General features: G+C 20.6%; 6 protein-coding genes across 6 annotated transcripts; 4 read left to right on the top strand and 2 right to left on the bottom strand.

Moving 5' to 3' along the window:
• Nucleotides 1-941: 941 nt before the first annotated feature.
• On the top strand, nucleotides 942-2722 carry SRAE_1000018800 (Potassium channel subfamily K member 18; the record flags this gene model as incomplete). Its single annotated transcript, XM_024646991.1, has 4 exons — nucleotides 942-1341; nucleotides 1386-1844; nucleotides 1904-2074; nucleotides 2307-2722. 4 exons carry the CDS (start codon nucleotides 942-944, stop codon nucleotides 2720-2722), a joined length of 1446 nt encoding a protein of 481 aa, XP_024501114.1.
• Nucleotides 2723-4750: 2028 nt separating this feature from the next.
• SRAE_1000018700 (Zinc finger, C2H2 domain and Zinc finger C2H2-type/integrase DNA-binding domain and Zinc finger, C2H2-like domain-containing protein) lies at nucleotides 4751-5818 on the top strand (the record flags this gene model as incomplete). The annotated part of the gene is made up of 3 exons (XM_024646990.1): nucleotides 4751-4889; nucleotides 4974-5510; nucleotides 5574-5818. The coding sequence occupies 3 exons, from the start codon at nucleotides 4751-4753 to the stop codon at nucleotides 5816-5818; spliced, it is 921 nt and encodes a 306-aa protein (XP_024501113.1).
• A 918-nt stretch (nucleotides 5819-6736) lies between these two features.
• SRAE_1000018600 (Hypothetical protein) lies at nucleotides 6737-7142 on the top strand (the record flags this gene model as incomplete). The annotated part of the gene is made up of 2 exons (XM_024646989.1): nucleotides 6737-6981; nucleotides 7034-7142. 2 exons carry the CDS (start codon nucleotides 6737-6739, stop codon nucleotides 7140-7142), a joined length of 354 nt encoding a protein of 117 aa, XP_024501112.1.
• Nucleotides 7143-7685: 543 nt separating this feature from the next.
• SRAE_1000018500 (High mobility group box domain-containing protein) lies at nucleotides 7686-8451 on the bottom strand (the record flags this gene model as incomplete). The annotated part of the gene is made up of 2 exons (XM_024646988.1): nucleotides 7686-8296; nucleotides 8355-8451. 2 exons carry the CDS (start codon nucleotides 8449-8451, stop codon nucleotides 7686-7688), a joined length of 708 nt encoding a protein of 235 aa, XP_024501111.1.
• Nucleotides 8452-8765: 314 nt separating this feature from the next.
• On the bottom strand, nucleotides 8766-10030 carry SRAE_1000018400 (Tryptophan--tRNA ligase, cytoplasmic; the record flags this gene model as incomplete). The annotated part of the gene is made up of 2 exons (XM_024646987.1): nucleotides 8766-9859; nucleotides 9901-10030. 2 exons carry the CDS (start codon nucleotides 10028-10030, stop codon nucleotides 8766-8768), a joined length of 1224 nt encoding a protein of 407 aa, XP_024501110.1.
• A 190-nt stretch (nucleotides 10031-10220) lies between these two features.
• Nucleotides 10221-11960, top strand: SRAE_1000018300 (Protein of unknown function DUF2362 family-containing protein; the record flags this gene model as incomplete). The annotated part of the gene is made up of 2 exons (XM_024646986.1): nucleotides 10221-10410; nucleotides 10474-11960. The coding sequence occupies 2 exons, from the start codon at nucleotides 10221-10223 to the stop codon at nucleotides 11958-11960; spliced, it is 1677 nt and encodes a 558-aa protein (XP_024501109.1).
• Between the last annotated feature and the right edge of the window lie 661 nt (nucleotides 11961-12621).

The following is a 12621-nucleotide window of genomic DNA, read 5'->3' as shown; positions in this document are numbered from 1 at the left end:
AATTTTATTCTTTTTGATTTTTTTTCTTCTTATTTATTAAATATTTACTAACCTATCAATGTAGGGTGTAAAAAAAAATACTTATCTATTTTTTTATTTAAAATTTTGAATAAAATGTATAAATATATATTTTTTTTTAATTTTGTTGTAATAGTTTATTAAACTTTTAACTGATCTTTTGACATAGGCAATGTTTTAAATACAAGATAATGTGGTTTGTCAAAAGATTAAGAATATGTCCACATAATTTTATGATAAAATAGATCAAAATCTTTTGACAGATATATAATTTCATATTACCTTACTATTTTATTTACACATATATTATATATATTATTACTATTTTTAAAGGTGGTATTTTTTTTTATAATTGCTTTAAACTTTTCATTAAATCACTTTTCCTCTTATTCTTTTTTTTTTAAATTATTACATTATTTTCTTTTTTTTTTTTATTAATTATTATATATTGTTTTAATATCAATTAGAATAATTTATTATTAATATAACTTTTTTTTATTCCTTAAAATTATACATACCAACAAATATTTTATGTATATTTGTTTCTTCTTATCAAATTTTTATATAACTTTTTTAAAATATCTTTTATTATTAACTTCTTTTGATTATTCTTTTTAATGTTAGGAGAAGAAATTAGTATAATTTTCAGTTAAAAAAAATTAATAAATAATTTTTATTATACATAAAAATATAAATACAATTTTTTAAAAAAAAAAATATTAATTTCACCGTATCTATTTTTTCACATATTTTTACATATCTAATAATTTTTTTTAATAATAGAAAAAGACACAAATAAATAGGAAGCCAGTACAAAAAAAAGGCAACCAATTGGCATAAAAAAAATAAAAAAAAAATTAAATATTACAATTTTATTAATGAATAGTATCATTATTAATTTATAATATTATTATTTATTAACAATGATATGGAGTACTGTTATTAACAAATATCAAAAATATCATCTATCTCATTTTTTATTTTTTCTTATCCTCCTTCTTTATTCATTTATTGGAGCAGGAATTTTTTGTACCCTAGAAAGAGATAATGAAAAAAATAATTTAATAAAAAAAAATTTATTAAAAATTGCTAAAAAAAATAGTGCTAGAGATAGATTATCACATGATTTACAATATTATTTTCATGGTTATATTAATGTTACATTATTATTAAGTGAATCATTTTCTGAGATACTTGATATTTATGATAAAAATATGGATTATGATATGCCAATTTTAAATTATTCAGAAGATGATTTTATTATTGAAAAATGGACTTTATGGGGTGGTTTATATTACTCTGCCACTATCTATACAACAATAGGTATTTTTTTTTATTAAAAAAAATAAATTAAATTTTATTTTAAGGTTATGGAGATTTATTTACACAAACAATTGGTGGTAAAATAGCAACAGTTATTTATGCAATATTTGGTATACCACTTGTTGTAACAATTCTTAATAATTGGGGAAGTGGATTATTTCAAGGAATACGTATATTATGGAAACAATATTTTGTTTGTTATATTAAAAAAAGTAAACAATTTTTTCATGGAAGAAAAAATTTAAATAGTTTATTAGATGATGAAAGTTCAACCTTAACTACTGATAGTGATAAAAAACATTCATTAACTTATTTATTTAATAAATTTATTAAAGAAAAAGGTGTAAGTAATGATGAAGAATTTGAAGAAGGTTTACCTATTACATTATCAATTTTTATTCTTATATTTTGGATTACCCTTTGTGCAACTGTTTTTACATTTTTTGAAGAATGGACATTATGGGAAAGTTTATATTTTTTTTTTATTAGCCTAACAACTATTGGTAAATATTTTTTTTTTTATTAATTATTATATATTTTTATATATTTATTATTATTTTAGGATTAGGTGATATAACACCTACACATAAAGTAGCTTGTATGAATTTTTTACTTATTATAATGGGACTATCAGTAGTTTCATTATCAATTAATATTATTCAATTGCAAGTGGAAATAATTTTTGCTAAAATAATTAAATCAATAGAGTTAGACTTTAAAAATGCTTTAACATGTATGTTTTTGAATAATTATATTGAAATATTTAACAATTTATTTTATTATTTAATTTTGTTATTTATCACTTACATATTTTTACATTGTGGTCAGTTACCTTTAATTTATCTTGTATTTAAAGAATCTTAACATTTGATTTTTGATTTATTTTATCAAATAATATATATATATATACATATATTTAATATCATCTATCATAATTATTTTATATTTTTTTTATTGTTTTTTAGGTGATAGAACAAAGTACTCACTTACTACTGATCATCTAGGAAATGGTATTGATGATATCGAAAAAGGTAGAATATCTCATACATCTTCACATGGTTTGGTTGATTTAACAAAAAACATGAGTACATCAGAAAAATTTATGATGAAATTCATGAGTAATCATATGAAAAAGTTACTTAATGAGAGAATTGATGAAAAATCAAAAATGAGAAACAGAGGAATTCAGACTGATGACAATAAAAGAACTATAATGATACAGACAGATGTTATTAAAAGGTTAACAGAATTAGAAAAACTGGCAACAGAAGGAGGTGGAGAATCAGATGAGTTGGAGGAAATCCCTCAAACGGGTAAAAATTTTAAAAAAAAAAGAGGAAGCACATATAAAAAAATGTATATTTATAATGTTGATGATTAATAAAAAAAAATAAATAAAAATTTTGTTATATTATATATATTTATATATAATTTTTTAAACAATAAAAATATTTTTATCAAAACTTTATGGTCTATTAATATGATAAAATCAAAAATATACTTTTTTTTAAAAAAAATAAAAGTTACACATTTATAATATTTATATTTTTATTTTCTATCATTTTGATTATATCTAAAAATACATTTAACTTGTAGTCAAAAATTAAATACCTTTCCGCATCATAGAATCTTTTTGTAAAAATATATATGTATGACAATAAAATGTCCTTTTAATGAACTTCTCTTCTAAAAATAATATATTTGATTTCTATAAATAAAGATAATTATTAATGTGTAAAAAATAAAAAAAAAATGTAATAAGTAAGAGATGGTAATATAAAGATAATTTTTAAAAAGGGTATTTTTTAATTTTATTCATTTATCAAGATCTTTATCTAAACAAGGTAGATTATGTTTAATAGAGTTACTTAGTATAAATAAATTTATTACATTTAAACATCTTCAGATGACAGATACCTGTCTCGGTATAAAATAAAAGATAGAATCCGGAATCAAGGTAAAAGTATTAAAAAATAACATATGAAGATAAAATATGCCATTCAAATTTATTTTACATATAAATTTTAATATAGGAGGATAATAAATATGTTCTTTTTTTTTTAATGAAAATTAAATAGAAACCTCTATATTTAAACCAATGAGGGATAGATTATCTTTTAAATATAAATAATATTTCTAAATTCCTCAAGGTTATTAAGATTAAGATAGTGTCAGATTGAACGGTTTGACAACTATACAAAATGTAACTTTTTAATTTTTTTTTAATATATTAAATAAATATTTTATTCTTTTATCAAGATTATTTTTATTTTTCAAAGTAAAAAAGAATGATTAGTAATAAGTGTATTTATATTTTTAAAAATATCAATAAAATAAAATATTTATATATTATTAAAGATAAAATAAATTTAAAGAAATGGTAATAGAAGATATATTTATCAAAAATTCTTTTAAATAAATATGTAAAATTTATATTATTTAAAAACTTTTTGTATCAAAAAAAAAAATTCTATTTAGAATAAAAAGATATAAATATTTGAATTTACCTTTAACAAAAAGAATATAATATAGATAATTACTATAATTTGTTTAAAAGAAAACTCCATAAACAACTTCCGTTTGTAATAAAGTAATTTTCTTTTAAAAGTAGTTGTTATTCTACCATATTTAACTCAATTACCTATCAATAAAAAATTTTTTTTTTCTTTTTTTTTGTCCTTTCTTCAAATATTTTAATATAATTTAGAGTACCGCTAAAAGAATAAGAAAAAATTTTAATATCAATAAAAACTATTAAAATACATTTATTTAAAATTTTTTGTCTTTACTTTTAGATATCAAATTGATATATCATTATTTTTAAATAATTTTTTTTTTATGTATTATTAAAATTAATCTAATTATCCTTAAAAATAAAGGTATCAATTAGAACACATTGTACTTAAAGAGTTTTTTTTTCATCAAATCACCTGAACACCAATAGAACTCTTCTAATACATCATCTTTTACTTAGATTTTATCTTTTTTTATATATAAATTTTTTTTTGTCTTTTTTACTTTATTAAAACTGTAAATGAATATATATATATATATATATGTACATATTTAATATGTATTTTTAAGTATGTGGTAGGTTGTACTGTTACCATAATACACCTTCACTCTATTTTTATTAAAAAAGAGACAACATTTTGAAACTTGTGAATTAAAGATTTAGTTGTATGATAAAAATCTTAATTAAAATTATTTTACAAAAAATGTTCTCTTTTCTATTTTAATATTGGATGATTAGAAAACTCTTTTCAAATATATGATTCATCTTAACACTTTTAATTTTTTTCTTATTTTATTTATTTTTAATTATATTTAATAATAATAAACATTTTTTTATATGTTTATTAATTAATTAATTTTTTAAATTTTTTATTAACTTTTATTTTTTAAGAAAATGGATAGAATTGTTTTTGGAAATTTAATTAATAATATGACTTTTTATGGAACTTCAACAATACCTGGTGAATTAAGAGAACGATTACATCTTCAACAAACGGTACTTCAAAATTTAGCTTTTTGGCAAAATTATAATCGTAAGGAAATTTTTTTTTTTTTTTTTTTTTACATTTTTGTACAAATGATATATTTATTTTTAATTATAATAATATTTTTTACAGAATATACATCAGCAATAATGGCTGCACAAAATTATTTACCACCTAATTCATTATCTCTATTGACGACAACACCAACTACACCACAAATTTTAATATCCTCAAATTCATTATCTATTAATAAAAATAAAGCAAGAAGTGATAGTATATCAAAAAATGATTTAGAGGAGACACCTAAAATTTGTAAAAATAAAGAGTTAATAAAATGTAATAATTGTGATAAATATTTTAAAACTAAAAAAGAACATCGTCAACATATTATTCTTCATCATGAAAGAAAGTATGAATGTGAAAGGTGTACAAAAACATTTTTAACACAAGGACTTTTAGATATTCATATCATTAAAAAACATTCCCCAGATGATTGTAAAAAGATAAAAAATTTAAATGAAAAAATTTTTAAACAGTTTCAATGTAAAATATGTGATAGGAGTTATGAAACTTACTATAATTATAAAGAACATCTTGCAAAACATGAAGGTAAAACATTTCAATGTAGTGTTTGTAATAAATTATTATCAGGACAAAGTGCACTTAGTCGTAAGTATCATATATATAAAAATATTGTAAAATAATATTTATTAATTATTTAACTATTTTTAGGACATACAAAAATACATAGTAAACCACATGAATGTATAATATGTAAAGATCGTTTTTCCTCAGCTTATGATTTGGATTGTCATTTTAGTTATTATCATTCATCAATTAAACGATTTCGATGCCAATTTTGTAATAGAGCATTGTACAATTATTCCGGTAAACTTAGACATGAAAGATTGTGTCTTGTTAATAATAATTGTGATAAAACTTTAAAAGAAATTGAAGAAAAAGAGAATAACGATTAATATTTATTGAATAATTATTAAAAAAAAACTTTTTCTTTTATTAATAAATTTTTTTTTAATTTTTTTAAAAAATATAAAAATTGGATGCAAAAAAAGGATTATTAATCTAAAGGTGAATTAAAAGATTATTTGTGCAATTAGTTTAATTGTATTCTCATAGCTTATTAACATAATATAAAATAATATTATTAATCTGAAAAATTCTTAAAATTACATTTTTTTAAAACATTTATATTATTTTTTATAATAATAAAATACAATGAGTTCAATAAAACATGATGAAATCATTCCTGAATATACCAAACAAAGTACACTTATTGGTTTAAGTATTATAATAATATGTTCTATAGTAATAATTATACAAATTTTAACCGTTATTGTAAGTTTTTTTTTTAAATTAATTTAAAAAAAATATAATTTTAATAAAATATTATTATTATTTAGACATTTCTTGTTAATCGTTTACATACAAAAAATACAGCGTTTAAATTAATATTCATGATAAATATTGTAACATTTTTTGAACAAATTGGTCATTTTGTATCAGCATTTTATATAATTTTTCATATTGAAAGTGATAATATTCATGGAAACATTGTTGGATCATTTTTACAATCTTCATATATGGCATCTGTTTATTTGATAACACTTCTTACTATAAATAGATTTGATGTTATCTACTTTAGTATAATATTACCAAAATTAAACAAAATATTATTTTATAAAGTACTTTTTATAATATTTTACATATATTATATAGCAAATTTTATTTTTTGTTGTATACCATCAAACAGATTATTTTTTAATTTAAATTTATTTACTTGGAATTTTTATAAAGAAAAACCAGGAAAAAGTTTAGGATATATAATAGAAAGTAACTGTAATTTTGTTCTATTAATTGTGTCATGTGTTTTATATATGGCAATTATTGGAAGAATATTTTATTTGAGAACATTAACAACATCTGGAAATATATTAAAATTAGAAGATGTTAAATTATTTTTACAGGCATTTTTTAATTATTTTGCTATTTTAATTCTTGAAATATGTTGGGGAAATTGGAGTTATTTTACTCATAATCAAATAGAAACAACTATTATTGTAAATTATCTTTTTATATTTATTTGTGGAAGTAATACTATTTTAGGTGTTATTATAATATCGTATGTTTATAACAAATATTTTATTTTAAATACTTTTTATATTTATTTTTAGTGAAATTAAAAGTGGTATTAAAAAACTACTTTGTCAGAAGATAAAAATTTTAAAAAAACCTACTACTATTTATCCATTATACAATAACTTAACAACAATAAAAGTATAAAAAATATAATAATTTTTTTTAATAATCATTTAAACTATTAAATGTTTATTAATTGGTTAAAAATATTTAATATAGTAAAAATGATTTTTTTTTCAATAATGTTTTTAGCAAATTACATTTAAAAAATAGTATTAAAAGATTTAATTTTAAAAGAAAGATTATTAATAAACTTTTTTTTAAATAGGAAATATTATTACTATTATTTTTTAAAAAAAGAAATAAAAAATAATTGTTTTAAATAAAAATTGGTTTATGATAATTTAAAATTATTTTTAACATACAAATGTTATACATTTCTTTTTTTTACATCATTGTAAAAATATATATATTTATAAAAAAAATTTAATAAATTATTCTATAAATAAAAATAATTATAATGTTATAATTAAATTCTTTTTTTTAATTATCAATATAAATATTACAAAATTTAAAAAAATATCTTTTTTTTTACCAACATTTATTGATAACATTATAACTAAATATATTTTAAAAGACAAAAATAAGGACAAATAATTATTTAAGAATAAACTTTTTTTTTACTATTTAATCTTGTTGATAATGATAATTATCATTTATAGAATTTCTTGTTACATAATATGGAGTATAATAATTTGGCATATATTGAGATTGATATTCATGATTTTGATAACCATCATAACATTGACCCTCAGAGTAACTCAAATGGTGTTCCATTTGTGTTATTTGTGATGTTGGTGGAGGTGGTATTGGTGACGGAACTTGAGAATAATCATTATAATAAGAATAATTATAATAATTATTTTGGTCATAATTTTGACTAGCATGATATTCTTTTTTTTCTTCAAATTTTATTTTTTTCTCTACTATTGGTACCATATTTTTTGTGAATCCTATTTCATTAGGTTTTGGATGCTTAGCTGTTCTCATAGTTTTCATTAAAGTATTAGGTCCATAATAATAATCAGGATATTTTTTTTGAAATTCCATTTTTAATCTTTCAGCTTCATCAATGTATGGTTGCTTTTCTTCTTTTGACAAATTATACCATGCCTCTGCAACCATTGTACTAACTTCTCGCAATGTTTTATTTGGATTCTCCCGAATTAAATGTTTTTTTCTATCCTTTGAAAACAAAAGAAAACAATTTGGTGGTCTTTTAACACGTGAACGATGAACTAAAATATATCAAAAAAAAAAAACTATTTTAAAATAAATAAAAAAATAAAACTTTACGAGTTTTTCTAATGCTATAGCATTCCATACAGTTACATGTTTCATTATGCCCATATGGAAAAGAAATATCTTCAGTCATATTAGGAAATACCTGCATTCTTTTTAAATTAAAAGAAATCTCCTAACTGTTGAATTACAAAAAACGTAGATAAAGTTTAACAAATTTATATTATTTTAGTTCAGGAATGCTTGTTCCCAAACTCTTAACTACGGTTATTTTTTTTATTGGCAAGATACAAAGCAAAAACCGACTGTATAAAGTGTCATGATCATTTATTACCTTTTTTAAAAAATAATTTTTATCCTATATATTTTTTTTTTGCATATTATGAAAAAAAAAATAAAAAAAAATTAATATTATTTAATAACAGTATAGATTATAATATAACAAATTATTAATATTATTTATTGTCAGAAATCAAAATCAAGTTTTCTTGGTGTTGTAAATTCATTAAGAGTTTCATCAGTAATATGTTTCCTTCTCTCTTGAATTTCAAGAACAACTTTTGTAACAACGTCAATAGCCATTGCTTTTAATTCTCCTGTAAGAATTTCTCCAGATGTATATTTTTCTCTAATTTCTTCTAATTTTTCATCATCTTCCAAGAAAAATTTTAAAAATTGGAATGATGTGTCAACATCACAATTTCCTCCTAATTTTCTATGTTCTTCAATTGTAGGCTGACCACCACTAAAAGCAAATTTATTAATTTTATTTTTTATTTGCTTTGCTGTATCAGTTATATAGATACATGAATTAGCATCTGAAGCACTCATCTTTGTTTGAGCTCCTTGTAAAGCTGGTAAAAATGAAGAATAAATTAGAGAAGGTTTTGGATATTTTAATCTTGGAGCAGCATCTCTTGTCATACGGAAATAAGGATCTTGATCAATAGCACATGGAATCAAACAAGGAATATCTTTTTTGTTATTAAAAATTTGTGGAAAACTTGTACTAAAACAAGGTGCAGCTTCAACTGCTGGAAAAGCTGACTTTCCCATTGAATCTTCTCCTGTGAAACCAAATATTGATCTTGCTTGATTGTTTGTCACAACTTTCCATACTTTAACAACATTTTCATAGAATGGGGGGCACATATACTCAAAATTTGTAAATATAAATGTTTTTTTTGGATCAAAACCAACAGCAATAATATCTTTCATATTTTCATGAGCCATTTTTTTACATTCTTCAGTTGTATTATTTTTCCATAAAAATTTTTCATCATCAGTCATTTGAATAATTAATGGTACATTAAAAGAATCTTGAAGATATTTAGTAAACATGAAAGGAATTAAGTGACCAAGATGAAGAGATCCACTGCTAGGTCCACGACCTGTATATAAAAAGAATTGTTTTCCTTTTTCAAAGTGGTTTAATATTATGTCTAAATCGCGATGAGCAAAAAACATCCCACGCCTCAACATTGGATGAGCTTTTTTTCCTGTTAAATTTTCAATTCTTGTTACATGATCTTTTTCTAGTTTACGGCAACCAAATTTAGCTAGAAATTTTTTTATATAAAAATTTATTATTTTTTCAAACCTATTAATTTATCGTAATCAACTCCTTTTTCACTGGATGATGCAATTTCCCATGGGGTAACAATATCATCTTCCTTATTTTCTTCTCCATTTTCATTAACAATTTTATTTAAAATATTTTCTTCGGCCATTTTAAAATCTAAAAAATTTTAAAATAAAGAAATATATTTAAAAATTACTAAAAATGTTTAAATATTATAAAAATTTAAATTTTTTTTTATTTCGTGTAAAGAAAATATGTTCTTAATACATTATACCAATTGTAAACAAATGCTGCAATATACGTGAACTCTTTATATAGTATTGGATAAATTTTTACAAATGTTTTTAGATAGTGATGATAATGAGATAAATATAATAACATTTACTTATTCTTATAAAATATTTGATTCTGATAATGATAAAATAGTATCACTAGAGATTTCCTTACCATTGGATGAGTATCAGACAATTGATGAGTTAGCAACACATCTTTGCATTAGAGAAGCAATACCATATTGTTATCATGACGGTGAGTTGTCATATATTTAAAAAAAATTTTATTGATGTAAATTTTACAATAATATAAATTTAGATGTCCTTCAAAAGATGACGAAATTTGTACAAAATTATATTGAAGAATATGAAGCAAAGAAAGATGATATAATTTTATTTGAATCATTAAAATCGAATTCTGTTGATTGGAATGGTATTGCTAAAGAATTAGATAAATTTATTAAAATTTCCCAAAATAATGGTAAAACAAATGAAGTTACAAATGATAAAATATCTTTTGAGGATAGATTTCAATTTGTTATACAACATGGTTCCAAAGATCAATTATCAATGGTGATAAAAAAAGAAGCAAAAATGGCAGAAGAAATGGGTAAATTGATAAATGATCGTGATATTGAAGTTGAAGGATTAAAAAAAATGTGTGAGGAACAAATAAATCAGTATACTTCAAATAGTGATACTTTCAATACAGATCCATATATTTTAACACAATTAAATGAAAAATTAAGGAGTGTCAATGAAAATTATGCTCATCAAGTGGAGGAATTAAGAGAAAGACAAAAAACAGAATTTCGTAATATGGTAAAAGCGTTATATGAAATAGATCAATTACCAGAAAAATATGTTGAAGAATTATCATTACTTTCAGTTACATCACCACGTAAAATTTCAACAATTTGTAATGGTAATCAAGTAAAAACATTAGAAATATTTACTGTTTACCTTGGAGCACAATTAAAATCAACACATAATGTACGTATTATTTCTTGTGATAATCTTAGTGATTTGTGTACATTAACTGCTAAAAATATTGAAGATGATTCCTTTTTTGATTCACAAAGATTAAATACTTTAATGCATTTGTATAGGCGTGGACAAAGTGCCGTTATGTTACTTGTTGATAAAGATCCTTTTTATCATATACATAAAAGAAGTAATTTTTTTAAGATTTGTGAAGCATCAACAGAGTTACACTTTGAGTGTCTTGAAAAACAACTTGAAGAGGTTAAAGAAATTATACAAAAAGTAAATGTTGGAAGGAAAGAAAGAAAAAAGTTTGCTGATGAATATGATGAACAAATTGAAAATAATAAAGTTTATGATGTTAATATGTTAAGATCTGGTGATATTTATATGACAAGACATTCAAATTTATCACAAACACAAGTTGTATTTCATGTTGTTGCTGATAACGATTTGGAAAGTGATGATATTTCATCTCGTCATCCTATATTAAATGGTCTTCGTAATGGAATTAGATATAGTGCCAGATACGGCATAACAACAATAAGTATTCCTTTACTACTTGTAAATCAACCTCAAGAAAATATGACAATAACATGGTGTTTAAAAAGAGCAGAACTTGTTTTTAAATGTATAAAAGGATATTTAATTGAGATATGTAATACAGGTTCTTCATCATCAACACCTGGTGGTAGTACAAGTCATAATACAACATATACAATTAATTTTATCCTTCCAAATAATTTATCAAAAACTGTTTATAGTCAGATAATAGATTTGTTTTCTTCAATTTTTCATTTAGTTCCTAGTGTTACAATTTAATTAAACTTTTTTTGATACTATTCAATTTTATAGTGTCATTTTTTTAAATAATTTTTTGTTTATTTTTAATTTGTTAAATATTTAACAATTTATATAAATATATTTAAATACAAAAATTAAATTTTTTTTTATTGGAAATAAGTATTTGATTATTAAAGAGCAATGAAAGGCATATTTTTTTGTCTTTAGAAAAAATAAAATTAACTTTAGCTTTATAATATATTAATATGATTTTTTATTACTGGCAAAAAAACTTTTTTGAAAATAAATATATTAATATTTTAAAAACATGGATTTAAAGATTACTTTTAAAATAATATCATAAAATGTTTTTTTAAGGAAATATTATCATTGAAGTCTGATATTTTAATTAAAGAAAAAAGTATGTAATGTTAAAAGGCATAATTAAAATATGCTAATTATACCTTTTAATAATACAGTAATAAAAAAAATTAATTACTTTTTTTAATTAATACCATAACTGATAAATGGGCTAGAGAAAGCAGTTAATATTTTTATTTAAGATTTAATTAAGCAATGTTTTACTGAATTAAATACAAGAATTGTTTTGAAGTCATTAAATTTAAGAATATAAAATAAAAAATAAGTATATATTTATAATATAAAAATTATTTATTTTATTATGATATGTTGCAAGCCA

The sequence above is a fragment of the Strongyloides ratti genome, assembly GCF_001040885.1.
Source record: "Strongyloides ratti genome assembly S_ratti_ED321, chromosome : 1".
Lineage (NCBI taxonomy): Eukaryota > Metazoa > Nematoda > Chromadorea > Rhabditida > Strongyloididae > Strongyloides > Strongyloides ratti.
Note: the sequence above shows the minus strand (reverse complement) of the source record. Positions and strands in the feature narration are given on the sequence as shown.